The following is a 14,054-nucleotide window of genomic DNA, read 5'->3' on the forward strand; positions in this document are numbered from 1 at the left end:
ATACGTTCACTGTCCCGTTTTTCGGTGAGAATGTTTTCGTGTTTTTGACAGTTCTTTCTTGTATGCTATGCATCCGCGGAAGTTGCTGGTGTGACTTTCACCACAGTTACTACAGGTCGGCTGGTGTTTTCCTTTGACATTTCCGCACAATTTCACATCATGGTTTCCCGCGCACACCATGCATTTTTGAGGACGTTCGCACGCGTCTCCTCGATGACCCCAGGACTGGCATCGGAAACAGATATTGATCGAAGAGCGATATCTTTCTACCTTGATATCGATTAAAAAGAGTGATTTTACATCGAGAATACGCTTCGATTCAGGGTCGTCAGGTAGGTCGACCTTCCATAGAGGTAAAATTTTTCCCCTTACTCTTTTCCTCTGTGATCGGATCTGTGACACTGCCAGGGGCGTGAAACCTTCATCTATGAGTTCCTTTTTAACGTCGTCTGTGGGTAGCGCAGCAGTTAGGCCTCTTATGACTACACTAAGAGTGGAGGCATCCGACGTGGACCGCCTCGTAATTTCGGCATCACTTTTTCCTATGAACTCAAGGATGGTCTCGTAATCTTCCGCGGTGTTAAAGTCGATTTTATATTCCTCGCGCACTATTTTGGCTTTCACCGGTGCACGGCACTTTTGGCGTATTTCACGGGCTATGCCTCGCCACTGACGGTCAGCTCGAGTGACGATCGTAAAGATGCCGCTGTTTTTCCCTTCAAGTGCCGGCTGAACGCTGCCGTTCGTCTTTCCGGGATCGTTTTGCACGGGCGGGTCGTCATCGTCGTTGCTGACACGCGATTGGTGTGTTGATGCTGTAACGTCAGGGAGGGCGTCGCCATCTTGGTTGTCATCATTGCCAGCGTGGCCGTCGGTGTTTTTGTCGATGCCGTCCTGGTCTCGTGCTCCTACCGGTTCTTCCTCGCCTGGCGCTGCGTTGGCTGGTTCCGGTGTGGGCGTGGCCTGGTCGTCGCTACTTTCACGCGATTCGCTCGCTGGCTCGTACGATGGGGCAGGGTCTTCAGGAACGGTTGTCTCGGAAACTTGAGGAACGGTTGTCTCGGAAACTTGGCTCTTCTCGCCTCTGTTGATGAACTGTAGAAGAAGTTTACGCAGGGATTCTGTGGTATTTTCTTGTTCCTGCGGTGTCATTCTGGAAATTATATTTTTCTGTTCTTAAATTGACCCGTATAGTCCTTGGTTTTCCGGAGATTCTTCCGGGACATTTGGCATGTACGACTCTTCCGGGGTTTCCGCACTTCTATTACGTAGGGGGTTCCTTGGCGGGCTTCTTCCGCATATAGGTCGGGATTTCCTCCCAAGTCCTGGTTAATTTCGTTGAAATATTGAGTCCATATGTTCTCATTTTCGCCGTCGAAGAAAGTCGTCACCGATCACGATGATTTGACTGACATTCCATCTCAGCGTTTGTTTGTAGAGGGGAACCTCCGGGTCGTCCGGCTTGTCGTGGATGGCCTGGAAGTTCTATATTGCCTTCCGGAGAAATTCGTCACCCGTACAGTAGAACACTTCTGTGTCCGGGCGCGTGTTCCTCGGGTGAGATTTGCTCCAACAGTTATAGTGGTCCTTGATGGTGCTGAGGAAAGCCAGGTTCACCTTGTTCAGGTCGCCGTTGCGCGCCTTCTTCTTGCTGTGTATCGCTGCAAGTTTGGCCCATCTCTCTTTCGCCATCGTCATCAAGTACCACGTCATGGAGAAAGCAAACAGGTTGCTCCGCCAACTGTTTTCTAGCCATATCTATTCGTGATAGTTATCAATTATTTTAAATCCGACTGAGTACGTATTGTATTGTATGAGTGACTAAGTCAAATTAATTCATTACTAGATCCGACTGAGTACGGATTGTGCCTACGCTGCTATTCTATTCTAGCATGTTAATTTTTAGCCTAACGGAAAAATTTTCAGGAGCTCATACTGAGTGTGCTTCCTCTCTCGTGTCTCGCTCGAGAGTCACGCGCTTTAAAAATTGCGATTTGTCCCATGTGTGCTATCTATACATATCTTATCCGATCCAAATTTCACCAGCATATATTTCTGGTAATTCGCCATTATAACAAGGAAAAAGTCTTTGTTATCGAAGTTCTCCTTCTTGCTAGTTTGGGATTTGTATAGTAGAACTGGACTGTCCTCCATTTTCTTCACCCATATATCAACACTTATACTATCATTTGAATAGCATCTTTCTTCAGTCAAAAGGTCAAATTCCAATTTGATATTGTGAAGGTCTTGCATCTCTGACATCATCCAATATTTTCTCCAGGGAGATCCCAGCTTTCATTTTATCTGAAAAACAAATGAAAACAATCATAAATACTCAAGGAAAAAGCATTTTGATGAAACTAAAATTTAACAATACTGTTTTACACTTGATTATATTGCCAATGAATTCCATTAATCATTGGTAATGTTGAGTTGCTGATTCCAAATCTGGCATTGTTTTTGTAAGATTGGCTCTAGTTTTTGAGATGAAAGTGAAAATTAAATTTCAATATTTATGCTAAAAAAAAAAATCTGTGGGAGAATCGCAGCCAGAAGTTTCTCTTCTATTGTGTGAAGGAATAGTGTGGGATCGCACACTCCTTTCAGACCTACCCTAACATCCATTTTTTTTTTCTTCCAAACTGTGTGCATTGCCCATCATAGTAAAGTGAACGTTTCATGATTCCCCTCCCCCAACGTTTTATGTAGTGGGAAAGGAGGGAATGTAATAAATCTGTCTTCATCCCATGGAAAAAGTCCAAACAAACCCCACACCAAACCTTATTTACTTACACGGCCAAATCTCTATTGGCATCCCACCACCATCACAACCCATCTCTGAACTTCATGCGCAGTGATTCTATGAAACATTTTAAAGAAAAAGGAGGGGCATTGCATTTCTGATTTTCTTTCCATCAAAAGGAGTCAAAAATCTGACATCACTATATATTTTCCACATACAGCAGTGCTTGCTGTCATAGGCACAAAAACCTAAAGGGGTGTAATATGATAGGCCTCCTCGTGGTGCACTCTGGGTAACGCCAAATCTATCACACGTCATTGTCATCGCTTTTTGTGCTCATATACTTCACCTTCAATAGCCCAAATTACATGTTTATTTCGACACATCTTGCAGTACATGTCTTGCGTCTCGTTTTGTCCTGTACATGTTTGTCTTCTCTGTCCAACCCCTCATTGTGGGCCCCGTTCAGGTGGGGAGGGGTCCTCCCGGATGGGGCATTGCTTCTAGCGTATGCTCCATCCGGGACGCTGTCTACCTGCGTGTTTGCCGTGCGTGGAGACCCGTAAGGCTGGAGATGGGGATCCTGGTTAGCCTGATGCGCTAGGTTTGGCCTCGGATTCAGCCGAAACGGGAGGCTTGGATTAGCCCCGTCCAGGTCAATCGGCTGTGGTCGCCTCGGTGGCTGAAGGGGTTACACTACTGGGCAGGTAGAGGGGCCGGGCCTGCCGGACGTCGTTGAGGTATGTTGGTGCTGCTTCACGAAGATCTTGGATCTTGAACGCGTCTGCTCGCCTGCTTTGGTGGTGTATAGCTCTCACCTAACCTGACGTTGCTACTAACCTTCACCGGTTACGTGGGCGCGTTCCCTCGTAGGGCTCCATGGTGGGCATGGTGGGTGAGAGTGGAACAATACCCATTCAAATATGGGAAAAACAAAAAATGCACCAAAACGTCAAAGAACTGCTCTTAGTGAAACAATTGTCACAGAAACCGCTTCTTCAAATCTGTCATCTGTCTCATTCTTCTTTTTGCATAGTTCTGATACCGATAAACAGCTGTCAAAAGTATCACCATTCTTGATAGATAAAGCTCTCTATGGCGCAGTTGGAACTTTAAAATCAGTGAAGGCTCTTCGTTCAGGAGACCTTCTCATCGAAACCAACACTCCCAGACAAGCAGAACTCATTCAAAAGCTCACATCTCTCGGAGACATTCCCATAACAGTGAAAATTCATCCCACGCTGAATTATTCACGTGGCGTCATCTCAGACCCTAACTTAATTAACATGGATGAAGATGAACTAACCCAGGAGCTAGCGTCTCAAGGCGTAACATCTGCCAAACATATCATGAGCCGCAAAGATGGCAATCTAGCTCCATCACGAAATATAATCCTGACATTTTCATCCCCAACATTGCCGAAAGATGTCAAAATGTCAAAATCGGTTATTATAACCTCCATATCCGGCCATACATACCTAACCCTGTAAGATGCTTCAACTGCCAAAAATTCGGTCACTCACGAATGGCGTGCCGTAGTCAACCCACCTGCGCAAAGTGCGGTGAGAGGGACCACATTTCGGACAACTGCACTTCAACATCATTCAAGTGCGTCAATCACCCCGCATTTGACAGGAAATGTCCGAAATGGAATGAAGAAAAAGAGATCCAGAAGATCAAGGTCGTTAATAACATCTCATATATTGAAGCACGCCGTCGTGTAATCCCTAACCAAACTCCAATACCTAGTACATCATACTCTAATATGGTAACAAATCCATCAACAGCTAATAAGACTAACAATGTCACCAAAGCATCCGTAACAACTCAGACTGAACCAATAGCTGATACATCAACTCAAACATCATCTAACCAATCGTGTAATAGTTGTGGCTGCTGTTGCTCTGCTGGATTACGGAAGGAGTCCACCACCTCCGAAGAAGCGGGAAAAGCAACAGCGAACACATTCAAAGTAACTACAGCTACTAAGCCAAAAATCAATGCTGGAAATAAATCTAAAATAAAACTATTCAAGACCGGATATTCATGAAAAGCCATTCAGAGAGCAAAGAAGAACCCTACAGTACAAAACATGTCACTGCTTGATGACAAATCAATTGGTGACATGGATCTCGATAATCCGCCAGAATCCGGTGGTACTCGCCGGAAATTAGACCGAAATAAGTTCAAAGACCTTGAACCGTCTACATCCATTTGAAATTTATGGCCAACATTATTCAATGGAACATTCGTGGTCTTAGATCTAATTACGAAGATCTAAAGGATTTAATCAATCGCTATCATCCTGTTTGCGTGGCACTCCAGGAAACTTTCACGAAGCCCTCGGAGACATGGAACATTAGGCGACATTCCCTGTTTCGTATTGACTACGATGACGGGAGTAGAGCCTGCCGCGGTGTTGCTCTGCTGGTTCCACATCATGTGTCGTCGCGCGTTCTAACGCTGCGCACGAACCTGCAAGCCATCGCGGTGAAAATCTCTACAGGCCTAAGGGTTACCATTTGTTCCATTTATTTGCCACCAAATGACACCATCTTACAGAGAGATCTAGAAGAACTGATTGATCAATTACCATCACCATTTTTTCTTCTTGGAGACTTCAATGCACATAACATGATTTGGGGTTCTAACAGCAACACCCCTCGTGGGGAAATGGTTGAACGACTGTTAGATGACATGGATCTTACCATCATGAATGATTTCAGTTTCACTCATTTCCATACCCCAAACAATAGTTTCACTGCAATAGATTTATCATTATGCTCACCTTCACTCTTGCCGAACTGGTCCTGGTCGGTTGATCCAGACCTCCACGGGAGCAATCATTTCCCTCTAGTGGTTAAGTGCCTTGATCGAAGCCATAGCATACCTGAGGGTCCTCCTCGGTGGAAGCTTGTGGCCGCCCGATGGGCAGACTTCACGGTCAAGGCAGAAATCACGGAGGATATGGTTGACATATATATATGTCGCAACCCGACGTCGACCATTGCGTCGACCTTGTGACCAGTTGTATGGTCTCAGCAGCCAATGAAACAATACCCAAAGTCTCCTCGAAACTTCCTAAACCTTGGTGGAACCACGAATGTAATCTTACTATTAAAGCACAAAAGAAAGCATGGAGTAGGTTCCGGCGGTATCCTACCCATGACAACAAGTTGGCATTTTTAAAAGCAAAGGCGATAGCGAGAAGAACCAGGCGCCAGGCTCAACGCGAGTCCTGGCAAAAGTTTACGATGGGAATCAATTCATCAACTTCATCCAAAATCATTTGGGACCGGATCCGAAAAATCAATGGTCATTATCAGTCTCATCCCATCACCATTTTAAATACCAATGGCACTATCATCAGCGATGTGAGGGATATTGCGGACACCATCGCCGCCCATTTGGCCGCTGTTTCCAGCGATGCCAACTATCCCCCATCGTTTCATCCCATTAAATCATCGGCCGAACGTACATCGTACCCCTTCCGGCCTTTTACACCGGAGGGGTACAATTCATTGTTCACCCTTCATGAACTGACGACGGCCTTGCAGCGAAGTCCTGACTCAGCTGTAGGGCCCGATGCCCTTCATTATTCCATGATACGGCATCTCTCACCAGAATCACTGTCACATTTACTCATTATTTAATCGGATCTGGGTCAGTCATTCATATCCTGACACCTGGCGAGCAGCCATAATTCTTGCATTCCCGAAGCCTGGCAAAAATCCACAGCAACCTAACAGTTACCGACCTATTGCTTTGACCAGTTGTCTATGTAAGCTCATGGAACGCATGGTCAACTATCGCCTTATGCACTACCTTGAGGTTAACAATATTTTATCGAAACATCAAAGCGGCTTTAGACGGTTCAGGTCCACAACATGCAATTTGTTACGCCTTGAGACATCAATAAGACAAGCATTTGTGAAGAGGGAGCATATGCTAGCCATATTTTTCGACATAGAAAAGGCCTACGATCGTACTTGGAGGCACGGAATTCTTTCCGACCTCTATAATTGTGGCTTACGGGGCAACTTGCCCATTTTTATTAAGAACTTTCTCGCTCGACGCATCTTCCAGGTACGGATCGGAAGTACATTATCAGCTCCCCAAATCCAAGAACAAGGTGTACGTCAAGGTAGTATTTTAAGTGTTACACTTTTTAATTTAAGACTCAACGGTGTGTTGAACCAACTCCCGTTGTCTGTCACTGGCGCACTTTACGTGGATGATCTGTTGATATCATATCAATCAGTGAATATGAGGACAGCCGAGAGACAATTACAAACCGCACTCAACAAGATGAGCAAGTGGGCACATAATAACGGCTTCTCATTCTCCGCTGACAAAACTGTCGCTATGCACTTTTGTCGGCGTCGAGACCTACATGATGACCCACAATAGTCAAATACCAATAGTAGAAAATACAAAATTCGTCGGCGTCACATTTGATAAAAAACTGACTTTCAAACCTCATATTGCGCAATTAAGAGCTCGTTGCATGAAGACGATGGACCTCTTGAAGGTCATCTCGTCTACATCATGGGGAGCAGACCGTAAGTCACTCATTCACTTGTATAAAGCTCTAATAAGATCAAAGCTCGACTACGGGTCAGCATTTCGGAGCTATCTGTGTGTGCTCGACCCAGTTCATCTTGCTCTCCGCATTTGTTCTGGAGCTTTCCGGACTTCCCCTGTGGAGAGTCTGTATGTTGATTGCAACGAGCCATCTATTGCAACAAGACGCCAACACCTTTCTTTGAAATATTATATTAAAATGAAATCTTTACCAGGTCATCAACTTCATAATGTCATTTTCAATCCGTCATTTCATAGACTATTTGCTGCTCGCCCTTCATGTGTTCCGTCTTACGGTCTTCGTATGAGGGCACTTGTGAAAGAACTAGAATTAGACATCAGTCGTGTGGCCCCAGTGGCTTGGCAACTGGCACCATGGGAGCAGTCTCTTCTAGATGTCTCTCTTTCATTATCATTATACCCTAGAGCCACCACAGCAGATGTCATATATCAACAGATTTTCTTTAGGCACAGGGGTAGGTACAACAGGTACTTCCCCATATATACCGACGGCTCCAAGAGCCCTGGGCATGTCGGTTGTGCCTACATCTGCTGTGAGGAGACATCTTTCAAACTTCCCGACACATTCTCTATTTATTCGGCAGAACTGTACGCAATCCTTCAGGCTCTACGTCATATACGACGCAAACGCCACCGACGATGCATTATCTATAGCGACTCTCTCAGCGCATTACAAGCACTGAGTTCCTGTACGTTTCACACTCATCCATTCATTCATGCCATTTTTCATGAATTCCATCACGGTACCACAGTAAAATTTTACTGGGTACCAGGTCATGTAGGAATACCGGGCAACGAAAAAGCAGACAACGCAGCTCGAACAACAACTAACATTGACAATAGCCTTTTGCTTCCTGCCAGTGACCACTTCTCAATCCTCCGGGAAGTGATGCATCGTCGCTGGCAGGAGCACTGGAACAATCAAGTTAACAATAAATTGCATGCCATCAAGCCTACACTTGGCCTTTGGCGTTCGAGCTGCAGAACTAACCGAAAGGAGGAAGTTCTGCTTGCCCGGTTACGCATAGGACACAGTCGCCTCACACAATCATATTTATTATTACGAGAGAGTCAACCAGAGTGCCCTCATTGTCAAAGTCCATTGACCATTGTTCATGCTTTTACTTGTTCACATCATCGTCACCATTTTACGACCGCTTTTGGTCATAGTCATCTTTCACTTCATGACATTTTGAATGACAATAGCTATACATCTCGCATTTTTAAATTCATTAAAGCCATTGCTTTTTATAACAAATTATAGTTTTTACAATTTATGTCATTGTTTTACGTTTTAGTTTTTTGACAGAAGTTCATGACAGAAGGACATTTTTCTTATTTTTGTCATGTTTTGGCGCAGTTTGGCCAAATTGGTCCTTGCGCCAATAAATTGAAAATCCAATCCAATCCAAAAACTCCCCTGTCTTATACCCAGAGTCTTCGACCCTCATCTAGAAGCAAGATCCTTGGTACGTATTGAATTGATTTTTTCAGTGAATTTACACTGAATGAAATTTTTGCAAATAAGATTGGCCTCCAGACCACTGGCCTAGGATTTATTGAGCTCCCCGCTAATCCGAGATCTATTCAGGACCGTCTCAACATCGTGGGGCCCCCTAGGCAAAGTGATGCTATGGTAGTCATATACTTAGCCGGAAATAAACAGCCTACATATTTCCTACTTATTTCCAAAATTTATTGTACTATACAAAATATCATAAGGTGGGGTCACTTATGGACATGAGACCCCCCGGGCATGACTCCTCACAACATTGGGACTGACAGAGATGCATCCCAGGGCCTGATATGATTTTCATCATCTTTTGTTTTTCACACTATAAATTTAATATAGAGAAGGGGTCTGTGTGAAAAATCTAGCCGGGGGTCTGCGAAAAACCCTATCCTAGGGAACCTGCTGCAAAATGTAGACGTGAGGTCCGGGTGGGTCCATGCCCAAAGACGGCCTGGTTTTGTGGGTGGTTTCTTTGGATTCTGTACGTGTATAGTCACTAATATAAAAGCATTATTTCTTCACACCTTAATTTTTCTTCTCAGCTCTCTGCAGCCCTCCAAACCACCTGTCATGACCCCTTCCTAAATTTTCTTCTGTGGCTCCCTTGAAGAATCCCAGTAGGAGGGCCATATGGCCCCCTGTTGGGAACCACTGCTCTACAGTATATATCCTATGAGCTTTTGCAATAAAAAAATTTATTTAACAAGAATTTTTCATGAAATTGGTGAATTTTAATTGAAATCTTTACATTTTGACACTTGAATTTTTTTCCCACCTATTTCTCTTTTTAGAATTTGAAGCCTGGAAGAAAGAATTTGAAAAAGAAACATCAGCATTCTTCTATCATGATTGCACAAAACAATTGAATCCTGGAAGAAAGGAGTATTATTATTGTAATCGGTCGGGAATTTACAAGACCACGTCTACAGGACAAAGAGGCTTGAGATCCCAGGGCTCTAGTAAAATGGGGTCTAATTGCACAGCCTATTTAAGAGTTAGTGTAAATGAAAGCAGTATCGTCACAGTGAAGGTCATGAACTTCCATTATGGGCATGAGAAGAAGTTACGACACTTACGAATCCAGAAAGAAGATAGAATGAAAATTGCCAGTCAGTTGAAGAAAGGCATTCAACATCATAGGATTTTAAGAGATATGTTTGCAGTAGAAAATGATCACTATAACAGACAACACCTTTGCACCAAAAAGGATCTAATTAATATATCAAATTATTACGGAATAGAAAAAATTGAGAAGCACCCAGAGGATCATCTAAGTGTCGAAGCATATGTGAATGAAAGTCTGGCAGGTAAAGGGGAAATTATTTTATTCAAAAAACAAGGGTCAGAGTTAATTTTTCACCCTAATGGAGAGCCACACTCCTTAGAAAAAGATGATTTCATCATTGGGGTCATGACGGAATTTCAGAAAATGATGCTAAAGAAATTTGGAAATGACATATTGTGCGTCGATGCCACTCATGGAACAACTTCCCATGACTTCAAATTGATCACGATTTTAGTGATTGATGAATATAGAGAGGGTATACCTGTGGCATGGTGCTTGAGTAATCGGGAAAACTCTGCTGCTTTGTCTCTGTTTTTCAAGCTAGTAAAAAACAAAGTTGGGAGCATCAATCCCCAAGTGTTCATGAGCGACAAAGCACCACAGTATTTCAAGAGCTTCTGTGACGCATTTGGAATCAGGCCAAAAAAACTACTTTGCCATTGGCATGTACTTCATGATTGGCAGAGACAGGTGAAAAAAGTGAAGGACAAATCACTTTGTGTTTTTTTAGATAGCCAGATGAAGCAAAATTTGAATCTTTGCTCAAAAACTGCTGTGAGCAACTTCTTGAAAACTCTGGGACGAAAGAATTTGCAGACTATTTCCAAAATGAATGGTTAGCCATTAAAAAAGAGTGGGCCAAATGCTACAGAATAGGATGCGGAATAAATACAAATATGTATGTGGAAGCAAGGGCGTAGCCAGGGGGGGGGGGACTTGGGGGTCTGGTCCCCCCCCGAAATGTGAGAAAATGACCGAAAAAAGGGAAAAAGATGGCCAAATCCATTGTTCTGTCACTTTGGTCCCCCCCCCCCGAACGAAATTTCTGGCTACGCCCCTGTGTGGAAGCTTTCCATAAAAAACTGAACTATGGGGAAGGTTATCTAAATCAGAAGCATGGAAAAAGAGTTGACAGAACCCTACATATCCTATTAAACTTTGCTCAAGACCTAGGTGTCCAACGATTGATACGACATGGAAATCTACCCAGATAAGACGAAGCCGCCAAGTCTAGTTGGGAAAACCTCTGATTCTACATGGAGTGTAAAATCAGAAAAGTCACTGGGTATCCAGGCAACCCTCTTGGAAAATGGATACACAGTAACAAAAAGGGCAATTTGTGATCTGAACTGTAAGATTACATGTGAATCTTGTGGTATATGCACACATTCCTTTACGTGCAACTGCCCCAAAGGAATTGTGTCGTCAACTATATGCAAACATGTGCATTTGGTTGTGTTGTCTGAAAAAGTAAGTTCCTTTGGCCTTGCAACTGAGAGTTTGCCAACTGTAGAGAGTGGTGAGAGTTCGCCAGCTGTGGAGAATGGTGAAAATTCACCAGCTGTGGAAAATTGTGGGAGTTCACCAGCTGCGGAAGTAGGTGAGGGTTTTGCTGAAAACAATGAAATTGCTAATTCCACTGCTGTTTTTCAGTAACTAAATCTCAGAGGTGAATGTGCCGAAAAATTGAAATCATGTTTATTAAAAACATGTAGTGAATTACACCAAAATATACTGAATTGCTCGGACAGAGATGTACTTTTAGCAGTACGCAGTCATCTGAATGTTGCAAGTAATTTGCTGACCATGAAAGACGCCAATAAGACAGCCAGTGAGACTTCATTGAAGAAGAAAGATGTGCCTCATAATAAATTAATAGAAAAACAATGCAGGTTTCATTCAACCAAAAAACCAAGGACCAGTACTCAAGTCAGATGTGCGAAGCCAAATATTGAAATGTTGCTATTAAATAATGAAAATGTTTCTGGAACAACAGATCACAGTTATTGTTGAGTTATATATGTTTTATATACATTTACATTAGAAATCTTCAGTAGTGATGGAGCGCTCCACAGAGAGCAATTAGACTTACAACAATTAAAATTAATGTTTATTTTTGTCTAAAAGGATAGTATGGCTTTTTTTGAACCATGTATTCTAAGCAATGTCTGATTTTTCAGGTTGTGCTAAGTGGCGATTCTTTTTGTGCTCTGTGAGATTTATTTTAATGATGCATTGAGTTGTGCTGCTTTTTATGACACCGCATGAACATGGGATTATTTCGTGTCAGACATGTTTTGCAGACTGCTGCATCTTTGTAATGTACCTAAAGTGAAGTTTTTAAACAGAAATGTTTGCTATGTGATCAAGAAGTGCTGCCATCCATCAAAACACGTGGCATTTTCATTTCCTCTGTTGCATTACGTACGTGTGAATTTTGAATGTTGTGTGATTGCTTACTGTGGAGTGTACCATCACACTCTGAAGATTTTTAAAATGTAGATGTATACAAAATACAGATATTGTCATCACCTCTTTTGCATCAAAACTTTTTCCTGCTAAAACCAGAAGCAGGCTACATTTTTTTCTATTCCCTGCTGCTGTTGCATATTAGGAAACTGCTCAGTATTGCATATATATATGGGCATCTTCAGTGTTATGGAATTGTATCTGCAGTGTCATATATTGATTGCCTTATCTTCTTAACTATCGGGATAATCGTTTATTGTACTGTGTGTGTGTGTGTGTGTATATATGTGTATGTGTATATATATATATATATATATATATATATATATATATATTAATTAATTAATTAATCCTTAATATTACATAATTGTATCTGCACTATGATTTTTGATGGCTTTCTCCTCCTGGCTGTCAGAATGATTGTTTATTGTACTGTGTATATATGTTTATCCTGAATATTACATAATTGTATCTGCAATGTTGTATTGATGGTCTTATCTTCCTGGCTTTCAGAATGATTGTTCATTGCGCTGTGTACATATATCCTCAATTATTACAGATTCGGGTGTTCAGCATCATATATTGGTGGCCTTATCCTCTCGGCTGTCAGAATGATTGTCTATATTGCACTGTGTATATATATATTTATCCTGAATATTAAAGAATTGTATCTGCAACGTCGTATGGATAGCCTTATTCTCCTGGCTGTCAGAATGATTGTTTATTGTACGGTGTATATATGTTTATCTCAGATGTCAAAGAAGGTTACAGGTCGGGACCTCTGTATTGGTGTCAAGGAATGACAAATTAAGACTATCCATTTTGTTGTCGGTCTCTTAACCAGGTCCTTTGAAATAATGAAATTCTTGTCAAGGTGGCAAATTTTTTGGACAACCCCTTGACTATAAACAAACACACCAAGTTGGCATACATTGAACCCATGCAAAGCCATGAGGGGGAACATAGTTAATACAACTGAAGTTCTTCCCAAGGATTTGGATGTTGTTGAGAACATGGATGCTTGGGGAGGCACCTTAAAGTTGGATCATTTGGAAGAACACCAACGTCAACAAATGTTAGACCTGCTACAACAATACCCCAACCTATTTGCGTATCAAGTTGGTGACCTACCAGGAACCACCACCCTATTTCATAGAATTTTCCCCCAGGATGATAGGCCTATTAGACAGAAGCCCTATAGGGTCCCCTATCATCTCTGAGAGGAACTGGATAAGCAAATAGAACTCCTAGATGCGGACATCATAGAGCCGAGTGACAGCCCTTACTCAGCACCAGTCCTCCTGGTTAAGAAGAGCGATGGATCATACAGGCTGGTGACAGACTTCAGGAAATTGAATGAAAAATGTGTCCCAGACAGTTTTCCCCTGCCTCTCATCACCGAAATGGTCGATAATCTGACTGGCGCCCAATATTTCTCATGCATGGATATGACCAGTGGCTATTTTCAGTGCTACATACATATAGAGGACCAGCACAAGTGTGGTTTCACCACCCACCAGGGTCACTTTCAATGGAAGAGGATGCCATTTGGGCTAAGAAATGCCCCAGCCACCTTCCAACGCCTTATGCAAGTGGTCCTCGCCAATTTGTCCCCATTTCAGATAGCCACTTATCTCGATGACCTTGTTGCTTCAAAG

The 14,054-nt window shown here is 42.7% G+C and overlaps 1 protein-coding gene across 1 annotated transcript; it reads left to right on the top strand.

Moving 5' to 3' along the window:
* The first annotated feature begins 9,825 nt into the window (after positions 1-9,825).
* On the top strand, positions 9,826-10,767 carry LOC149074081 (uncharacterized). The gene has a single exon (XM_089247312.1). The coding sequence runs from the start codon at positions 9,826-9,828 to the stop codon at positions 10,765-10,767; it is 942 nt and encodes a 313-aa protein (XP_089103438.1).
* Positions 10,768-14,054: the final 3,287 nt, after the last annotated feature.

The sequence above is a fragment of the Pholcus phalangioides genome, unplaced genomic scaffold (assembly GCF_987345545.1).
Source record: "Pholcus phalangioides strain wild (caught in Gottingen) unplaced genomic scaffold, Ppha-v1.0 ptg000017l_1, whole genome shotgun sequence".
In the NCBI taxonomy this organism is placed as follows: Eukaryota; Metazoa; Arthropoda; class Arachnida; order Araneae; family Pholcidae; genus Pholcus; species Pholcus phalangioides.